The following is a 22,764-nucleotide window of genomic DNA, read 5'->3' on the forward strand; positions in this document are numbered from 1 at the left end:
CAAAAGGGTACTACTCTACGTACTTAAAGGGAATTTGGAAATGAGGATAAGGAAAAATTCAATGACCATGTAACAATGGGAGCTCTATGGTTTAGGAAATACGTCCTAAAGCAGGAAAGCTGATGAAGCTAAGCAGCTTGTATCAGAGAGAGGAAGTTTGGATCCCTTGAGCTAACCCAAATCCAATGTCCTGGTTGCTTGTTAATCTACCAAATGAGGAGAATTAATGAGCCTCCAGAGCCATCTGGCCTTGTCTTTCTGAGAGACTGGCAGGAGAGAAAAGCCAAAGTTTGAGTTTGAGGGAAGCCTTTCATTTAGTAAATGAGAGAAAGGAACAGCCATTGAAGAGGCCATGGAAAGGAGGAGTAAAATTTGTGTAATGATGGCCTGTTGACCAAAGGAGAGGAGGGGTTTCAAGAAAGATAGAGGATGGCAAAAAAGATAGTTTGATTGCAAAAACATCAAACGTTACAGACAATCAAGAAAATAAGTTGAGTGGCATTTAGTTGGGCTGCACATTAACTCCAGTTTATGTCAAATAAGTAGAAAAGACTTGTATATAGAAAAAACAGGGAAATTGTAGGTAGAGGATTTCTTCGTTTTATCTACACAATAGACACAATTTAAAATTTATTGTATTCTTAAACATTCCCTAATTTTATTCATTTTTATATTTTTATGAGGCATACATTTCAGTTTAATTTACATATTATATTAATTCAGAAGCAGAAACTGAGCATTTTATGTTTCGGAGACAGGAAACATAAATTTGTCTTGTCATTCTTTTTAATCATTATTCAAAACTCAAGTCTAGTAGTCAATTTTTCTTCTGAAGCTAATTCATTTTTTATCCCCAGGAACTTTTGTGAGTTCAATTAATCAATCTTAGTCCTGTTTTTCTCCTTCCTGATATCTTGTACCTAATTAGTCCCTTCTGTAATATCTTAAAAATAATTACAGACAAATAATTTAAAGGAAACCATTATTTTGTACGCTGTCACTTTCAATTTTGAAAGTCTGTTGCCAATTATTTATTTACAGCCTATGCTTGCCATCAAGATTCCTTGATAGAGACTGCTATGTTGATGTTTTATTGAAATGCACAAGACAGTTAGATACTTTGAACAGTCCAGCAGCTCAATTTCATTTACAAAAGATTCCTGTCAGAAGATATTCCATAAATGGTAAAATGTACATGAGATTAAAGGACAAGAGGTAAACGGAAATTTTGTAAAAAGTATTTATTGAGAAAAATGTTATAACTCAGATGATTTACCAATGACAGAGCTCAAATTCAAACTACCATAATAGAATAGCAGAGACAAGGCAGATACCTAAAAATTTAACATAATACATTGTTTAAGATCCTTGACTTTGGTATCAGACTGGCCTGGGTTCCATATACATCTTTGATCTTTACTAACCTCTCTGAGTTCTAGAATCTTCACCATAATATCAGGGTAAGTATTACCACACATCTTAGGATGTTTGAGAACTTTAATCAAAATGTCTGTAAAGTGCTTAGAACAGTGGAAACATCCAACAAATAAAACTATAATTATTATTACTATTATTTTTATTACTATTACTAGCTGTGATATGTTTTAGTGACACTTAAAAATATAGCAATCACATACTAAAAGTGCTTAATCTACTCCTTTAAATTATTGTATAGAGAATTCTACATGATTGTCTCTAAGTTCTTTGTATAACCAATGGTTGTGGGTTGTGACGTGTTAGAAAATCAGTCACGCCATCTTTTGGAGTCTTTAGATTTGAGTACTCCTATCTTGATTGACAACCGGATAATATATGTATAAAAACACAGACACTTTTCCTAAAAAGAATAGTCAAAATAATGTAATCATCCATGATGACCGAGGGGAAAATATGCTAAAATATAATACTTGATTAAGTTTAGCAACACTAAATGAAAAATTGGCATTTTATAATATCTTTATCCAAACTCTTTAGTTAGGTAGGAAGATATGGTCCCCATTCTCTGATGTGGCCTATATTGGTCTTTCCCAAGTGTACTTGAAATGTTTATTTGCTTGGATGCAATAGGAACTACCTCTGACTGACTTATATGAAAAAGAACTTATCAGCAGAATTCTTGGTAGCTTGCACAATCAACGAAAAAGCTGAGTAGGATCTAAGGAAGGATAAAAAACCGGATAAGCTTCAGCAATCTTAGTCAGAAACTCAAAACACTGCTTTTTGGGGGGCAGTGCCATCAAGACAGCTGGGATCACGCACCTTCAAGCAACTGGCAATCAGCTCCAGGGTCAAGTGTCTGAGAGAGACCATCTGATTAGCCTGGGGTGAGACATGTACCCTTGGCCAAGGGTGGAGTGCAGAGCACTGTGATTGACAGTTCCAGTAAGAGCACACGGAATACGGAGGTAGAGTAACCCAAGCAGAAAAAGATGGAGTTCTATGTCCAGAATAAGGGAGGAAAGGATATTGGGGCAGACAAATAAAAAAAATTCCACTTTACCTTTGCAAAAATCAATTTAGGACCCAAATGTGGTTGACTGCGATGCTTAGGTAGGCAGTGCAGGGACCGGTGTGGAAGGGTGGCATATATTACTTGAAAGTTATAGTGCTAGACTTCACTTTCTATCATAATATAAATTTAATTTCCATTTTTACTGTGACAGATGCTTGAAAATTTAAGTAGCTGATATTCAAACTTCTGAAAGTTTATAAATTTATGTTGCTTCAAAAAATTATTTTTTCCTCTCAGATGTTTTGGAGAAGATTAAAGATAATGCTTGAATTTAATGACATGTTGCAAGAACTGTGAACCCATATTTGACAAGTATTCATTAAATACTTTCTAAGGACTAAATTTAGCATGTTCCTTACCCTAAATAGTTGTACTTAAATTGCTTCACCTTGTATTGCTTCTAAAATTTCTGTAGAAATCTAATCATTAAATATGATGTGTATTAGATGACTAATGGATGAAGCAAAGATATACAGATAAAGAATAATTAGATTTTGCTATGCAAGGTCACTTCTCTCTTTAGTCATTCCTTTTTGGTTAAGTCTTCGCAAGTAATTCACATATGCCTGGGGAAATATCTTCTTACTGTCAACAAGAGGGAAATAAGTAAGCAAATTCATTTTATTTTAGGGGGAAAATATGTGCTTAACTCGTATCAGCCAGGGCTTGTTGATGCAGAAAACGTGAAGATTCACGTGGTGTCTCCCCAGGCTTAAAAGATGCTAGAGACGACATTTTGGAAAAGGCATGGAACAGAACCAATAAAGTTTATTTCAAGCGTTTTTATTCTTGTGTATGTTATGCTTTATAACTTCTGTTTTCTCTTTTCCTCTAGTCTTTCAACATATTTGACATTAACCTTTTCTTAATTATAATAGTAATATTATCATTACATAAAATTAGGGAATATGTATAAAGAGGAAAATAATCTATAATTTTACTCATTTGCATGTTTTAAAATTTGCATATTTTCTTTCAGTTTTTTCCTATGGCTGTACACACATACACACACACAAACACACCAATTTTGATCATGCATTCTCTGTTTAAAATCCTGGGCATTTTCTTTCCACTTACTGTTACATCAAAAATATTTTTATATCATTAGATATGCTTAAAAAACATCATTTTAAAGACTGTTTAATAGTCTACCATGTAGACATATTACTGAAAATCTAGTTTGTTTTACAAGTGGCATATGAAAGCAGCAGTTGCTTTTAATCTGAGATCCTTGGGGCCTATGACTGCTCTAAAATGAAAAATCTTTAGTCATATTCTTACTAGTTTTTTAATGGAGATATGGTCCATAATTCTCATAAAAATCTTCAAAGCGTACTTATATCAATAGAGGATAAATTCAGCTACTAAGTTATATCCTGTAGATTTAATGTCTTTTTTTTTCTCTTTCCAAAGGATTTATTATAATGATCAAATGTTTGCCGGTATCCTAATATATACTATATAGGGAAAAACAGACTCCTCCTGTGTGTTTCTCACTACTGCTTCCACTCTCACAACACTTTTGACACCAGATGTATGGGTTTGCCACTCATCAAGCAATTTTCTGCAACACCAGCTGAGTGTCCTACAATTCAATTTAATTCTGATGCTAACCAGAGTTAGCTCAGATCCCACAAGTTAAGGCTCTGTCCCACAAGACTGCCTCCCACTTCAAATGCCAGTCAAAAATAGTGGGTCCCCAGGTTACTCACAACTTCTGTCTAACGTGGCTACAAATTAGAGGTTCCCATGACCCCCGTCTTTGGATCAATCATTTGCTAGAACAGCTCACAGAACTCAAAATACTTATTTTTGGTTACCAGTTTGTCATATAATAAAGGATATGATAAAGGATACAGATTAACAGCCAGATGAAGAGATACATAGGGTGAGGTCTGGAAGGGTCCCGGTGCAAGAGCTTCTGTCCCCATGGAGTTGGGGTGCTCCACTCTCCCGGTAGGGGGATGTGTTCACCAACCCGGAAGCTATCCAAACCTCCTATTACAGGGATTTTTATGGAGGCTTCATGACATAGGTATGACTGATTATTAACTCCATTTCCAGCCCCTTTTCCCTCTCCGGAGAATGAGGTAATAGGGCTGAATGTTCCAAGTTTCTAATCATGGCTTGGTCTTTCTGGTGACCAGCCCTCATCCAGAAGCCCACCAAGAGTCATCTCACTAGAACAAAAAACATTCCTATCACCCAGGAAATTCCAAGGGATTTAGGAGCTCAGTGTCAGACCCTCCTATCACTCAGGAAATTACAAAGGTCTTAGGAACTGTGTTTCAGGAACCCAGATCAAAGACTAAATGTTAGAATAGAAGATTCTCCTAGCACCCCTATTGACAAGGGGTTTTAGGAGCTCTGTGTCAGGAAGCAGGGGTAGACATACACACACATAAGAATATATATGTTCTTATGATTTCAGATATGTTTATCCTAATATATACATATATAGTATATGTAAGTACTCATACTCTTTACATAGTTTGCCCATTATACGTATGTTTTGAAAATAGCATGTACACTAAAACACTTTACAATTTTTATGGACAACTCTAATGCTTTATGTTTTTATGGTGATAAGCACATACCTATTCATATAACATTTAATCACCAAAATAATCCTATTGTTTTTCAACAGATTCTAGATGAGAAAGCAGGACTTTGCTCTTGTCCAAAATCAGTCAAAAAGTACTCAAGTATCTGGGAAAGGGATTTTTCATTTTGAATCCATGCTATTTCTGCTTTGCTTCGAGCTCTCATGAAGAAGTGATAAAGGATATTTTCAGTGAGGAATATATAGAAACACTTCCATTGAGCAGTTTTAATTTTAAACCAGGTTGTCTACATGGTCTTTCAACCATTTTCCTGATGCAGCTGAGAAGTGGGATTGTTTTCCCTAGCCCCTGTCTGTCACTCTATATTCTCAACCTCCAGGGCATTTATAAAAATTTAGAAAGCCTTAGAAATTCCCCAGTGAAATGTTAGTTCTTCTTGTGGTTTTAGGCATAGAAGTATACCGAAAAACCTAATACCTAAATATAAAAAAAAATTTTATGTGAATTAACACAAACCATCCTGGCATCCCATAAATCACAAACTTTAGAGAGGTTTAAGGATTATCTTGAATTTTAAAAATTACTCAAACTGAAGGAAGGCCATAAAGTGAAATGGTTAAGAACATATGTTGTCAGAGGTTTGGGTCTGAATGATCTGCCTCTTCCTAATTGTGTAATCTTAGGCACATTGTTTAATTTCTCCTAGCCCCATTATCTTCATCGATAAAGTGTGGATAATCAATAACCCAGTGTTATTATGGGGATAAATTGAAATAATGCACTGAAAGCATTTAACTCAGAATCTTCTCAATTATTAAGTAATTAGTTTTATCATTTTATTAATCTGCTTGAGCTGCCATAAAATACTATACACTACATGGTTTAAACAACAGAAATTTATTTTCTCACAGTTCTGGAGGCTAGAAGTCCAAGATCAAGGTGACGTCAGAGTTGGTTTCTGGTGATACCTCTTCCTGGCTGGTCAATGGCTGCCTTCTTGCTGTAACTTCACGTGTAGGGTGGGGAGACACAGAGAGAGAGAGAGAGTGAGGGAGATAGAGAGTGCTAGCTCTTTTGAGTCTCTTAAGTACACTAATCTTTTCAGATCAAGACCCCACCCTTATGAACTTGTTTAAACTTAATTACTCTGTAATGGCCCTGTCTCCAAATACAGTCACATTAGAGGTTAGGGCCTCAAGATATGAATATGCGGGAGACACAGTTCAGTCCACAGCAACCATTAATCACCATTGTCAGTAATGTTTGTACATAAAAAAGAGCTAGAGAAACTCCCATATTTGTATTATCACAAAATTTTGCTTTTCCTAAGTTTGTCATGTGTGAGCACCCTAAAATTTTTCTATTTCATAAATATAGTGTCTTCTCTGAATTTTCCATTTTTTAACAAAAGCACTAATACAGCTTTTGTAGGCAGAAGAATGTTCCCTCCCCCAAGAGATAAGAGATGTCCATGTCCTAATCCCTGGAGTTTGTGAATGTTACTTTACATGGAAAAAGGAACTTTCCAGATGTGATTAAATTAAGGATTTCAGATGGATCAATTACCCTGGATTATCTGTGAGAGCTCACTGTAAGTATGAGGGTCCTTATAAGTAAAAGAAGGCAGGACAGTCAGTGTCAGAGTGATGCAACATGAGGAAGACTTGATTGTCCATTGCTGGCTTTGAAGATGGAAGGGGACCAGGAGCCAAGGAATATGGGGAGGTAGCTTCTAGAAGCTGGAAAAGACAAGAAAACAGATATAACTCTAGAGCCTCCAGAAGAGAGTGCAGGTTTGCCTACATCTTCAGTGAGACTTATCCCAGTGAGACCCACTCTGACTTACACAACCATAAGATAATACATTTGTATTGTTTTAAGCCACTAATTTAGAGAAGCAATTGGAAACTTAATATGTTGCCCATATTTTCTTTGCATTAAAGAGCAGAGGCTTCTATATGCACTGCTATTAAAAACTTTAGCATATTATTTAAAATGCTAATTTTTCCCCTCCTTTAGCAATGCCATAAGCATTTATAAATCCTTCAAATCATTAGTCATCAGTATTATAACCAAATATAGAAGGGGTGACTGTAATAGTCTGTCTTTTGAAATAGACTTATATTTTCATTCAGAAATCTTTTATTTGGTTTCTACTATTTGCGTGCTTGTATTCTAGAAACTGGGAGAAAATGATCTCTAGTCCCTAGTGGATAGTTACCATGTTTTTATTACAAATCTTATTTTTGCCATGGAGAGAGACCTGGGTATGAATTTTAGTCATGCCTGGATATAAAGTCTGGCTCTTCCTTATATTAGTTGACTTAATCTCTTTAAGTCTTAGTTTCTTTATCTGAAAATCAGAAATGACAATATCTATTTCATGGATTATTTGAAAGGTTTTAAAGAGTTATTGTAATGGTGAACCATAGTTGGCTTATTAATTTCTTCTTGGTGAATTCTTCTCTACCTTTTTAGACAGAGCCCCTTTACAATCTCAAGAAAAAAGAATGTTTCTGATTGCATGTGTGTGTGTGTCTGCGTGTGTGTGTGTGTCTATGTGTGTGTGTGTGTTTAGGGGCATGTTTGTCTTATGTAAACAAATTATGGCTATTTAATAAGGCACTTTTGCTGTGTTTTCCAACAGTATTTCATTACTATTTAATTTCTTCCATTTGCAGTAATAAAATATGTATCTTCCACTACAGTATTTGATATTTCCTATATAACATCCCATATGAAACAATTTTTTTTATAATTCAGAGCTAGGAATTTTTTTTTTAATTTCATGGCATTGCTATTCTTCCTCCTGCTGATAATGATAATAATAATAATGTTACTAATACTTTCTCCTTCCTTGAGAGTCAAGAAGCTCTGAGACACGTTCGAAATAGTGAAGCCACCGTTTGGTATTTAATACTTTACATGTATTTGCTCATTTAATCTAGTTAGTTATGTGTGATTACCACCAGGTTATTGATGAGAAACCGCAGCTCAGAAAGGGTGAGTAAGCTGTGTAAGGTAACCCAGCGTACACGGGATATTGGGTGTTAGTGGCATTTGCCCCAGGCTCTGGCTCTGCAGCTTGTGCTTAAATTTTTTTTATTGCCCAGTTTACAACTACAGCAGTTTTGTTGGTCCTAATGGATCCTGTATTAAGTTGGTTTGTTTAGAGAGTTGGCATTTAATAGATACAAATGAATTAAAATAGTGTCTGTTTATTCTGAATGGAAACAGACTGAGCTAAAAGTAATAATCATTGTGTTGCAAAGGCCTCTAAATGCATCTGTTTGGTCTCACAAGAATAGCATAAAATGCTAGCGATACCAATGAAAAGAAACGATATTGCATTCTTTTTTTTTTTTTTTTTTTTTTTTTTAAATTTTTTTTTTTAATTTATTTATTTTTCCCCTAAAGCCCCAAGCGATAGTTGTAAGTCATAGTTGCACATTCTTCTAGTTGTTGCATGTGGGACGCGGCCTCAGCATGGCCGGAGAAGCAGTGCGTCCGTGTGCGCCCGGGATCCGAACCCGGGCAGCCTGCATCGCAGCGCACGCACTTAACCGCTAAGCCACGGGGCCGGCCCCGATATTGCATTCTTAGCTTCTATTTTGATGGTTACCGTCTACAGAGAGACTTAGTTCAGTAGTTCATTAAATTTTCCTAATGAAAAAATATGTTAATATGGATACAAAGCCAAACGTTAATTAATATCTAGAATATTACTCTTCTGAATATGTCATCACTATAGTAGTAAAATTGTCAATGTCATTTTCTTCACTAGAAGACAGCTAAAAATCAACTATATGTTATACTAATCCTAGTGTCAGTTTTAAAGCCAGTAGTTGCATGCAGTTATTTGCTTAATTTAGTTATTAACCTTCAGCAAACATATACACAAAGTGTATGTTTTAGATACAAGCAATTAAAATCATGCGAAAGCTAATTAAATCAATGTCAAAGCTGCATTAGAAAACTATTAAAATGAACCTCAAAAGATTCACTCTGTCTTGCTGCCTAGCTACTGAAAATAAACAGTATGTATAAATATAACTAAGTGTAATTCCTGGAGAGTAAAAAACTGAGAAATAAGCAGCAATGACTTTTCTCATTCTAACATAATTTATTTTTTTAAAAATCCTGTAAATATATTATATTCTTGCTAATTTTATCTAATGAACACACTATAACATATTTCTGGCATACGCTTTCTTTTCGTTCACACCTTACTTTTTTTTTTTTTTAGTGAAGAACTATCTATAAACCCCTTAGTAAGGTCGGATTAAGTGCTTATCTCACTTAATGTAATGTTATTCTTAAACATTACTTTATCTGTAGAACCAGTCACTTATCAGACATATAAACTAGGGAAGAGGAACACAATATAAATTAACACTAGTATAAATACCAAGAATCTTCAAAGTAATTCCAAATAGCCCATAGAATTATGAAATGGCTTCAGATTCAATATTTTCTTGATATTAAACTCTTAAAAAACTGTTATCTCTAAGAGAGATACTCAATCTTAACAACATGCAGTTGTTTGGTTCTATGATTTTTTTTTATATAATTTTATTTATTTATTTTTTTACCCCAAAGCCCCAGTAGATAGTTGTATGTCATAGTTACACATCCTTCTAGTTGCTGTATGTGGGATGCGGTCTCAGCATGGCCGGAGAAGCGGTGCATCAGTGCGCGCCCGGGATCCGAACCCGGGCTGCCAACAGCAGAGCATGCGCACTTAACCGCTAAGCCACGGGGCCAGCCCAGGTTCTATGATTTTTAAGGGCTTAAAATATATTATCTCATTTAATTTATGGGGATAAAATAGAGTGACTCATTTTATTTAAGTGGATACTAGGTAGGAGAGTAGTAGCAATTTCAGGCTAATTCAACATTTATTAAACACCTACTGTGTGGAAGTCACAGTGCTTCTAAATAATTAATTTGCCAGTAAAACATATACAAAAATAGTATTAAAAGAAAAACAGCATAAAAAGATATTTGTGTGTGTGTTTGTGTGTTTTAATGAAGAACTAACTTTAATCTCTTGGCCTTAGCAAAGTAACAGATATAAGTCTGGTATTGCAAGCATTTTGAAAGTTCCGTGCAGTAGAATCATTGGAGAATACAGAAACCATTTACCATCAGTATGATACAATTCAAAAAATCTATTTAATGTGTTAAACCATAAAAAATGTATAGCAATAAGAAAAACATAGTCCTTGCCTTTAAAATTTTACAATCTAGTCTAGTGTATGTTGTGGGTTTTTTTGGCCATCACCACAACGTGACCACTAACAGATGAGTGGTGTAGATCTACACCCGGGAACCAAACCCGGGCTGCTGAAGCAGAGCACACCAAACTTATCCACTAGGCCACTGTGGCTGGCCCTAGTCTAATGTACGTTTTCTCGTAAAACTAAGTAAGCTCCTGTATTCCTAAGTATGGCAGTAAATATTTCTTTGATGTATATATGTTACTAATAATTAGAGATATAGTTGGAGTTCAGAGCATTCAGACGGAGGGAGTATCAGGAGCAGAGGCTAACAGGTAGTGACAGGAGTGGAGGTGAACAGCATTGAACCCCTGACTTTAAAGAACTCAGTCACGGGCCTGGCCCCATGGTGTAGCAGTTAAGTACTCGAACTCCACTGCTTGCAGCCCGGGTTCGGATCCTGGGTGTGCACCGACACACTGCTTGTCCGGCCATGCTGTGGCAGCATCCCACATAAAGGGGAGGAAGATGGGCATGGATGTTAGCTCAGGGCTGATCTTCCTCAAAAAAAAAAAAAAAAAAAATTAAAAAAAAAAAGAACTCAGTCACAATGGGGATGATGAACATATGCTCAAGTAATTGCAACCCATTTTGATTGAATCCCACATTAAAGGCATGTGCATGTGGATGGACTGAGGAGAGTGCATTATTATATATTTACACAATCTTTCCACTTTATCTGAACTCCTCTAATCTCTATCTTTTATTTTAATTTGGGGTTTTTCAACCTCAACACTATTGAAACTATTTTGGGCTGGATAATTTTTTATTGTGGGGGCCTGTCCTGATCATCGTGAGCTGTTTCTCAGCATCTCTGGCCTCTACCTACTAAATTTCAGTAACATTTCTCCCCCCCGCCACCCTCTGCAGTTGTTATTACCAAAAATGTCTCCAGATGGACAAAAATCAATCATGGTTGAGAACCACTGCTTTAACTTCTTGGATCATTTTTCAGAAAGTTTTTATGAGAACCCAATGCAATGTAGGCAATAGGTTTGTCATGTGGCTAAAAGAAACACATTCATCTTGAGAATAATAGGGGCTCCCTAAGAAGAGAAAACTAACAGCACAGAATTAATTACTAAAAGCAAAAGAAAGAAAAAAATATCCAAACTAAATTTGGTCTGGAAAACATGGAGTCGAGTTAAAGTTAATGGTATTTTGAACATCCCTTCCTCTTCTGAACTCCTTTCGCCTTGTTTAGGATGTCTACAGTAGAAAGAAGGGCTATTCCGGGAGGTTTCTATTCTGACTCGTACTTCCTTCTCTGAACTTGACTACTTAGCAGTTCTATTTTCTCTTTCTTTAAACTAATAAATCCTCAGAAGGTATCTCACATTTCCTCACCTCAAGGGTCACTTCTGGAACTTCTTGGCTTACTGAAGCCAAAGGTGCTGCCCAACGAAAAGTTTTTCTCATACAAAATTGGAGAAAAGAAATGTCCATGAAGGAAGGGAAATGAGGCATTGGCTCCCAAAGTGCATAGAAAGATTACAATGTCTTTTAACCGAAACACTTGTCAAATAAATCTTTCATCTAGCTTGTAAATTCCTTCATCTCCTGTGGTTCTCCTTCCAATGCTTATATTGTCTCACCTGACCAGAAGGGAGACTGTAGGAGGCTATCAGAACATCAGGCACTTGGGTCGTTTCTCTCACCATACTCTCTTATCCATTTTACCAACACTGCTTTCCCCCGTTTTCCCCCTGTATCTTTCTTCTTTACGTACTTCATAACTACATTAAATGAAGAATATAATATTGACCAAAAAAAAAAAGGTTCTACAAATCCTTAAGAAGATAAAAAGTAGATTCCCTTAAAGGAATTTAAATCAGAGTTGCTTCCAAGTTTCTGCCTTTGAAATAGTCAAAACCCAAATTTGGTGAAAGATTGTGATACAGTCCTTAGCCCTTACACATGCTTAGTGAAAGTGGGTGAGCCAAGGAAATCTACAGTGTCATGTACGTTGTATGTTAATGAATCAGGAAATCTAAGTGAATGCTATTCTAGTGATTAAGCTATATGGGTACATGTAATTTTTTTTTTTAACCAGCCAACATTTATTTTACATTCTTTGATTAGACATATTGCAATTTTTTCCCCAGCTTTATTCAGGTATAATTGACAAATAAAATTGTGTCTATTTAAGGTATACAATATGGTGATTTGATATACGTATATATTGTGAAATGATTATCACAATCAAGTTAGTTATCACATCCATCAACTCACATAGTTACCGTTTGTGTGTGTGCATGGATGTGTGTGTGTGTGTTGTGAGAACATTTAAGATCTGCTCTCTTAGCAGATTTCAAGTATACAACACAGTATTTTTAACTATAGTCACCATGGTGTACATTAGATCCTCAGGGCTTAATTCATCTTATAATTGAAAGTTTGTATCTCTGACCAGCATCTCCCCATTTTCCACACTCCCAATCCCTGACAACCACCATTCTACTCTCTGTTTCTACAAGTTCTACTTTTTTATATTCCACATATAAGTGAGATCGTACAGTATTCATCTTTCTTTCTTTGAATTATTTCACTTAGCATAATGCCCTTCAGGTTCATACATGTTGTCGCCCTGCCCTTCATTTTCTACCTTAGGTACTATATCCTTAAGATATTCTTTTATTTTCTGACCAAATCTGACAACTGACAACTAGAGGACATTTCTTAATGTAGATATAAGTAAAATTGAGGGCTAATAAAAGGACATTCTGTTTCACGCAGTGAACTGTAAACTCATAGAATTTATTATCTTAAGAGGGATGACTAGGCTGAAATCATCAACAGCAAAAGCAAAATATTAAGATTTATTAACCAGTTAATGTATTTTTTTGTTTACTTATTCAATAAAAACATGATATAGAACAGGCTATCAAGTACTTCATATTCTAATTGCAGAGTCAGACAATAAACGTTCAACTAAAGTAATTTCAGACAGTGGTAAAGACTGTGTAGAAAATAAAAAAACAGTAGCGGGATTGAAATGAGTGGCGAAGTCGTCAGTGAAGAGGTCTCTGAGATGGTGATGACTGCAAGGTTTATAGACTCCTTATGAAAAATTAAAGAAAATCAAGATGTTTATGATTGTAATCTTTAAACTGATGCTTGCAAAAAAATCTAAAGCTTCTTTTCATTCATGTTAAGGTACACAAATTTACATTTTTCCTAAGGGCATAGAGGCAACAATAAGCATATGAGAGTGCTTGGGTTCTGTAGTCAAATAATGTGTTCAAATCTCAGTCGTACCATGTACTACAGGGAACATGGGCAAGTAATTTAACCTCTCTATTTCCCACTTTACTCTTCTGTAAAAATGAGAATAATAATAGTTTTAATGATAGTTTCATCTCACGGCATTAAATTCTTCTGTACAACTTGAAACAATATCTGCCACATACTGTTCAATAACTGTTAGCTACCAATATTGAATTTTAGCTAGACACAGAAAGAATGTGTGAAGAAGTTGACTTGTATTTAAATTCTTCAACTTTTAAACAGAAATGAGGAACTACAAAAATAAGAAAATATTTATGTTGATGGTTTTGAATTTGGACAAAGTCATGTTTAAAATGAAAAATATTTTTAATTAGTTCATATAGATGTAAAAAAAAGACTATGTGTAATGTTAACCACACTTCGGTGCTGCTTGTTTTTTCTATTTTCAATAAAATTATGATTCAGAAAACTCAAACTTACAAAATGCAATAAGGCAGTAGTGAATATTATAAAGTTATCTGGTATAAAAATAGACCAGGATGAGACTTACATGGAACTCAATAGCATTATATACGGAGTATACATTAAATATTTATTATATTTTCTTTCATTTCTTTTTCTGGCAGATTAGTTAGAAATTACACAGTTCAGCAGCACAAATTTGTGATCCAGTTCTAATACTATTTAATTATACTATGGAGTCATTAGGCAAACATTGAAAAAGTCAGGAGGAGAAACTAAAATAAAATCATATTGAAAAGAAGTTAGAGGCAAGAGGAGCATCCAATAAAAAAACAGAGATAATTAGATAAGTTAAATATATGTATATTTATTATTATTAATGTTATTATATAAATTTAAAGATGCCCAAACTTGGCAGATGAAAATTAAAATAAAAAATTTGAATTGATATTTAAGTACTATGATTATCCTTCCATAATTGTACTGTCCTAATATAATTTATAGCATGGAAACACTATCACAATTTATTTCATGGTTTCTTTAAAGAACTGAGTTGAATATGGTTAAATTCTGTAACAGTCTCATAACAAATATGGACTTAAGCACAATTGATATGGAAACCTGATATTTTAAATTATAATAATGATGTATGTGAGATGAGAATATTATAAAAGAAAACCTTGAAAAACTTTAGTTCAGTTGTTAAAGTTGGATAAATTATTTTGCAGGAGCTTTACGTGCATTGAATATCAGTAGTGTAAATAGATATTTATCTAGATGTTTCTATGAATGTTAATTTTAGAGATTTTTAATAACTGTTAAATTAATATTTTAAAGAAGTATTTTACTGCCGTCTCTCTGGAGTTTATAAAATGTATACATATACATTATTATATAGCATATAAGTAAGTGTTGCTTCAAATTACAACACTGATTCTCACCTTATTTTTCCCAATACCTAAAGAAATATTAGCTTTTTAAAAGATTTGCTAAAGCACAAATTGTTCCTCATGGCATAATACACTTATACCAGGGCCTAACCTTCTGTCATCATTTTCTAAAGTAATAGGAGAAAAGTAGATAAGTTTCAGAGCATAAATCTATTCCTTTACAGTGAATTGAAAATCAACCTTTACTTTTTGAAGTATTGCAAGTAGGGACCATAACTAATATGGTCATTAATTAAGAACATAAAAAAGTTATTGGAAAGGTGATATTATAGTATAGGATTCCTTTCCTTAAAAAATTTTAAATTTAGAGCTGATAGCGTTTTGATTCCAGAGATAAAAATGATCTGTTACTAAGATAAAAATGGGTTTCATTTTGGATGACCTCTGATTGTTGATGGCTGACCAGGGTGCAATTGAGAGCCCTGGCACCATTGGATAGAGAAGTGTAATCTGCCATTAGCCGTGCTTCCCTGCTGGTACCCTTCTCTCTTGACCTGGCACATTTTCCTCTTCATTCTAGCTCTTCCAGTTCAGGAATGGTGGGAAAGAGACAGATAAGAAGGAAACTAAATGAGTAGAAGTGGGATAGGGTAAAATCTTGGAGCTAACGCTCTGGTCTCTCTGACCTTTTCCAGAGCAAGCAAAAAAGCAGCCTGTTTCTAAATTCTTACTAAGACAACGCAGGTTATTCATTCATGTATTCAACCAACACAGATATATTGTACACCCGTGATGTATCCACTGTGCTGGTAGGTTGGTGTTAATCAGTTATAGTTGGGGATACAATAAAGCAACAAAATTAAGGTGTCCCTAATAAATAGTTTGTAGGTCAGTTGCCATATATTTGATCCTAATTGAAATGTATGAGAAAAGTTCACTTAGGTAATATGTCAGAATACTTACGTAATTTGAATCTACTTTTTGCAAAATGATTAATTGCTTCTTCCTCATTTTATCTGGTTTGTAAGTTACTTTTATAAGTTTGTAAAGGGTCATTCTTGGACTAGTGACAAATGCTGCATTTCTCATTAAAAATGTGATGATTGAGAAGGTGAAATTCCAACATTTGATCATGAAATGTATTCTTTATGGTATATTTAGTTTGGCTCAAATTACAAAACCCAGCGTTTATGAGTCATACAGCAATCATCCCTTCAGCTATATCTTTTTCAGTAAATGATAGATAGCCTTTAATGCATGACAAAACTTGTTTTCCCTTTGGGGAAGTAAGCACTCACCCAACCATTGCTTACTTTAAATCTTAAAATAAAAATGTTATAGTACATTTTAAGCTAAGAGAATATCATTGCTAGTTTTATACTTAAGAATAAAAAAATATATATTTTTTAAATTATGGCAGTTTCTATGATCTCATAAGGTGTTTATATATTTGTGTCGCTTTGGTGTAATTGGTAATGTTTGTGAAGTGTTTGTGAACATGAACAGTTGAGTTGTCTCATTAAAATTAGCAGAACACAATATTTTAGTGCCTATTAAATCAAGTAAAATGAATCACCAGGACATGTAATTAAAAGAAATAGCAGCAGCTTAACATTATTATGCCAGAAGCATCATTATCAGAGTCTTCTCTGGATTTTGGGGTATTAGGCATGGCATTTAGGGATGATTCTCTGATTTAAGCTATTTCCATTGTTTCAAAAAAAAAAGCACAATAAGTGTTTACTTCAGTGCATTTTTCCCTAATGAATGACCACCAATAAAAAATATATTATTTTTTATTCTCCAGGCAATACAGCTAAAGTGTATATTGAGATTCAGGATGAAAATGATCATCCTCCAGTATTTCAGAAAAAATTCTACATTGGAGGTGTATCTGAAGATGCAAGGATGTTTGCTTCTGTGCTCAGAGTTAAGGTATGAGAAAATTTATTAAGATATAGAACTAAAATAAAAGCAAAGAGCTCAGATTTTTCAGATAAACTATAACCATGTAGTTTTATATTAACTGAGTGTTTATTCATGTTGTTTAAAGAACAGTCTGAAACTTGGAGATGTATGAGTTTAATTAGCCAAACTGAATACAGATTAATTATGAGGTGAATATTGAGCAAGTTTTTGGGCTTTATTTTTACTACAAAAATAGGAACACAATATTTATGATGTTTTACAATGAATAAGAGATTAAAATGTATGTCTTCCTAGTATATTTTTATGCATCTAATAGGTTTAATTCAGGATAACTCCAGAGATTCTCAAAATGGAGTTTCTAATGGCAAATACAGAATTACCATTTTCTAATAGAAGAAATAATATAACAAATTCCGTATTTTTTCTGCAGTAATTTTTAAAATTCCAAAAGCTAGTTAAACAAATGTTAAAAATGACACTGCTAATTTCAGTATTTTACTAAAGTTAAAAACATGGACATGTCAAAAAAATTGCTAACCTACATAGAATTGAAAAAACAATAGCTAAGACGAAAGTTCGTAATTTCCCATGTTCTTCTAGTAGGTTATTATCAAGTATGTTTAAAGTTTTTTAAATGGTTGACAGTACATAAAGTCGCAAGTTTTGTTACTAAGAAATAAATTTATGAATATTGCATTGCATTAGGAAAAAGTTTAGAGGCTAGAGCATTTTCAATTCTCAATTACAGAGTTATTTTTCTGAAAGTATTTTAATAGTCGATCTTTTTTAAATAGCTATTAACATACATAAAACCTAAATTTCCTGAGCAAATCCAGCTGTTGATAGCCTCTAGTTTTGCACATGAGCAGTTGCCTTTCTTTCCCTATTACCAGGAGAACTGTGATTAGAGCTCTTCTTACATATAGTTTTGTCATCTTAAATACCCTAAGTAAGAAAGAGAAAAATCAACCAAGCAAATAAAGCATGTGAGTTGTGCTTGCAAAATAGCTCCTCCACAGTGCCAAATACTGACTCCTGATCTGAATCACCAGTTATAACTAAAAGTGGTCCACAAATTTAAGTCGATCACATTATGTCCAACTCGTGTTATGATTTGCAAGTAACTGTCCTTCGGAGTTGATTTTTATCCTATTTTATATTTTAGTCCTGTTAACTATTGATTGATTCAGTTCATTCATTTAGTCAGTAAATATTTTTTGAATACTTATAGTGTGCACTGTTCTAGAAGTTGGACATAGAGCAATTCGAAAAACAATCAAACAAACCAAAAAAACCCAAAGTTACCACCCTAGTGATACAAACTAGTGAAAGAAACAAATGTTAGTTCAAGAAAATCAGTAGCTATTTAATATAAATCCACGTGGTGAAGAGCAAGACTTGCAGGTTCCTAGGTAAGGTGCATTCTGGACGTTCCAATATGAAGTCCCTAAAACTAGCCGGAGGTTGGAGCCCAGTGTAACTGAAAAAGACTGATTGGAGATGAGATTGGAAATGCAGCCCAGGACTGGAATGTGGGATTTATTCTAGATGTATTAGAAAGAAAGTCTTTGAATGGTTTTGTCTAGAGGTGTGACATAACCCAATATAAAAGGATTATTCTGGATGTTATGCAGGGTTGGGAGTGAGGATGAATAACACTATTTTCAGACAAGGGTAGAAACAGAGCCTAATGCATTACTTTCCAGGCAAGATTTGATAGTGGCTGAAAGCATGGTGGTAGGCTGGGGAGATGGTGAGAAGGGAGTCAAAAGACAGCCAAAGGATTTGCTGATGGAGTCTGTGTGGGACATTAGAGAAAATCAAGGATGACTCTGAGGGTTTTGTTCTGAACAAGTCCCCATCTCTCCCCAGGTATTGTGCAGCAGGAATAAAGAGTTCAATTTTAGAGGTTTTATGTGTGTGAAGCTTTTTTAACATACAAGCATAGGTCTTGGCAAGGCAGTTGCAGATGCTGATCTAGATTCAAGAAAGAAATCACAGGCAAGGATGAAATCACCTAGAAAATGGTTCTAGATGGAAAAGTCCAAAGACTAAGCCCTGGGAACTCAACACATAGAGATCAGGAAGAGGAGCCATCACAGGATACTGAGAAGTCACTGCCAGGAGGTAGCAGGAATACTAGGAGAATCCAGAGTCGGTGCATCATGTAAAGAAAAAGATTGATAAGAGAGGGAGTGATCAATTCTCAAATGCTCCTTGGAATAGAATGTCCCTGTAGATTTTTAACATGACCACTTGTGATAATAAGAGTATATTGTAATAGTGTAATACAATAGTGTAATTGTAACCAGTAATCCAGATGCTAAAATAGTCCATTAATAAAGGGGATTATTCAAGAGGTCTGTAGATAACTGTAGCAGGAGAATTTAGAGGGTGATATGATCTGATGATGGCATTTATTTCAGAGGAATTGGGAGAAGGTGTCAAAGAAGATGGAATAATATTCTAGAAGCACCAATCCAGAGACAGAAAGATACCTGCCATCTATCTACCCCTAGGCCCTGTGCTATGTAAAGTATGGAAGCCACTATTTGAGACAGCTGCAGAAAACAGTGTCTTGTGTGGGGGAGAGGTGCAGGGGGCAGGGAGTCAGAAAGTAAAGGTAATATTTGGAGGGAAGTTTTAATATTTAAGAGATTGCTGATGATGGTGTGAATTCCAAGGGATCCTTGGGAAAGTTTGGTGGTAGGGTAAAGATGAGGTGGGAAACTGAGTCATATTAGGATGTGAAAAAAGAGCTACATGGGAAGAAGCATCTGGGTGGTGAGAGATATCTTGGAGTGAACACTTGGATTTCTTGTGATGAGGTAAACAGAGTGGGATTGATTGTTTGTCCAGGACTACTGAGAACTCTGTAAGACACTCCTCCCTTCAATCTATCAATGGGTTATTCAGGCTAGGGGAAGGGATTCTTTCCAGGAAACCAATTTCATGCAGTGTAATATTCCGTGTAAGCTAGAGAAGAGAGAGAGAGAGATAGAAAATTTAGCAATGTATTGATGCAAGTATATGCTATAATAATAAATTCAATTAGGAAAGCACAAATTGCCATATGGATTCAAAGGAAGGAGACATTTCAGTTGGTAAAAGAGCATAAAATATTTCCAGGAGGGTGGAGAATTTGAGTGCCGCTGAAGGTGGTTAGATTTTCTCAAAGTGAAGCTTAAATGAGAAGGACGGTCTAAGCAGAGGAAACACAGTGAGCCCAGATCCAGAAGAAACAAAATACAGAGTATGTTTGTGGAACAGTGATAGGAGGCGGGGACCTTAGGAGGTGATGGGAGTAATAAATCTTAAGTGGTGAACATTTTCAAGTGCTGTCGTTAGCCTTGAAGCCTGGAATCTTCTCCTTTCCAAATTTAATCAGAGTGTAAGTGAGTTAAGCATTTCTTCTCAGTTCATACTTAGAGCAGCTAAGATCTTATTGGAAATAGCACTGAATCAAGGCCAGCCAAGCTCTGGTGCTTGATGGAAAGACAATTTAAAAAGTAAGGAAGCAACCCACAATTGTGAAAGAGGCTTTTTTATCACTTACTACATAATATTGAGGTAATGTAATATTTCATCTACCATACACACAAGTTAAATTTTTTCATTCATCATGAAATGTATAATGATATATTTTAAATTAAGAAAATTGTATTATATGTAGGAAGATGAAGAGGAAACATGTTATAGAATTGACTGAGGAAGACGAGACTTTGAAATATCAATGAATAAAACTATGCTTACTAGCTTAAAGTATGGATAGCGGATTAAGGGCATTATTAAAAAATATGTTTGGAGAAAGGCAATACAATCACAGCATTATTGCAATAAATTATCCAATATAAGTGATAGTAAAAGGAAGTTCATATATATGCTCTGAAGTGGCATATCTAATGCTTAGAGACTTGTTCAAAGTTCATTTTTTAAGAAAATTGTGTTCCTAGTGTGGGCTGAAAATGCAGAGGCAAATGAAACAGATTGTTCCTGTGCCCCTACAGAGTTAAATTCTAGTAAACTAGACCAAAAAAAACGTAAATCAATAAGGCTTTTATTTATACAGACATGTAGAGATTTCGTTTCTGGCTCAAAAATTTGAATATTCATGTCATATTAAGTAATTCTTGGATTGCGTCAAAAGGGCACAGAACAAAAAAATTAATTTGGGAGTATCTACTACATTTACTATGGTTTAATGCTGATATCACTGTCACAACTGATTCCACCAAATTGATTTCCACTGGTCACAAGCAATCAGTCATTTTAATTGCAGGGAGAGGGAGAAGAAAATCAAATGGTAATTTTTCTCTTTGGTCTTTAATACAAGAATTAACATCAGTTAAAAGCATCACCCTTAGATTATACCCAAAATAATTGAAAGCAGGGACTCAAACAGATATTTGTACATAAATGTTCACAGTATTATTCACAATGGCTAAAAGGTGGAAACAACCCATTTGTCCATTAACAGATGAACGGATGAAGAAAATGTGGTGTATACATACAATAGAATGTTATTCAGTCTTTAAAAAATGAGGAAATTTTGACATATGGTACGTTCATGGATAAACCTTGAAGACATTATGCTAAGTAAAATAAGCCAAACACAGAAGGACAAATATTGTGTGATTCCACTTGTATGAGGTTCCTAGAGTAGTCAAATTCATAGAGACAGAAAATAGAATGGTGACTGCTGGGGCTAAGGGGAGGAGAGATTGAGGAATTATTGTTTAATGGTTACAGAATTTCAATTTGGGAAGATGAAAAGGTTCTAGATGTGAATGGTGATGATAGTTGCAGAACAATGTGAATGTACTTAATGTAACTAAATTATACCCTTAAAAATGGTTAAAATGGTCAATTTTATGTGATGTACATTCTGGCACAGTAAAAAAAAAAAAAAATCCCAAAGTGAGCGAGGCATCCCCAATATTGATAGACTATGAAAACTGTTCTTTTCAAAGCTATTATTCTCCAGTGGTGTCCATTCTTCTTAAGTTGATTTGAATGTGAATCTTACATTCAGATTCAGAAGTAAAGATCTGTGTTAGTCTATTTATTTTTCTTGATTATGTAACTGTGGTTTTTAACATTTTGTTCTCCAACACATCATCAGTGACATTAGTGCCAGTTTCCATGGTTTGGCAGTGATGCTCACTGTGGGGTTATACCACCCCTTCTCAGCCTGCAAGCAGGACAAGTGAGAATCTACAGTACCTTGAGCGTTGAAAAAGCCCCCAGAAAATTCTGATCCACCCTTCCTTGGGGGCAGGCCGTTAGTTGAATATCACTAACTGAAATGTCCTAAGCATGAAAAATGACTGAAACATTTGGTTCACATCAGAATAAGGGACTACTAGGACAAAAGATGCTGTAAAGGATCAAAAGACAAGCAAGCAGCTGAAAGCAAATATTTGCAACATATATTAAAAAAAAATGCAAAAACAATGTCCAGAATATAGAAAGAACTTTAAAAAAGCGACTATTTAGCCAATAAAAACAAGGTCGAAAGTCATAGATATTTGTCCTATTACTCATAATTTTCTGTGTGAGGTAAGGAAGATTAAGCTAGACCTTTGAACATTAATATTTTTGTTCCTCTTGGGCCTTTGGGAATATTAATCAATGAATATTCCTCATTACTAACAATATGTGCCATTTACTTGTCTTTATTATTTTTCTGAGAACTGTGAAAAACCCTTTATTTATTTTAGCCTGCAGAATTTATTTAAATGAATAAACAAGCAAACAAATAAAACAGAAAAATAAATAAATAAATAACTACAAGTTAGGTGCAGTTATTCCTTATTGTATTGTTGGAAAAAAGGAACATTAGTAAGGTTGAGGACCTTTCCAAGTATCACTCAGCCAATCCAGTGAAGTCAGAATTCAAA

The 22,764-nt window shown here is 34.7% G+C and overlaps 1 protein-coding gene across 7 annotated transcripts in view; it reads left to right on the forward strand.

Moving 5' to 3' along the window:
- The window catches only part of PCDH15 (protocadherin related 15), a 1,681,754-nt gene that overhangs the window by 1,564,882 nt on the left and 94,108 nt on the right, over window positions 1–22,764 (forward strand). For all 7 annotated transcript variants that reach the window (XM_087432193.1, XM_087432194.1, XM_087432195.1 and 4 more), the window contains one exon: window positions 16,743–16,870. In XM_087432193.1, coding sequence (XP_087288319.1) covers window positions 16,743–16,870 — 128 coding nt within the window. The remainder of the gene's footprint in view (window positions 1–16,742; window positions 16,871–22,764) is intronic.

The sequence above is a fragment of the Ceratotherium simum genome, chromosome 6 (assembly GCF_057802395.1).
Source record: "Ceratotherium simum simum isolate JZ-2026a chromosome 6, ASM5780239v1, whole genome shotgun sequence".
NCBI lineage: Eukaryota > Metazoa > Chordata > Mammalia > Perissodactyla > Rhinocerotidae > Ceratotherium > Ceratotherium simum.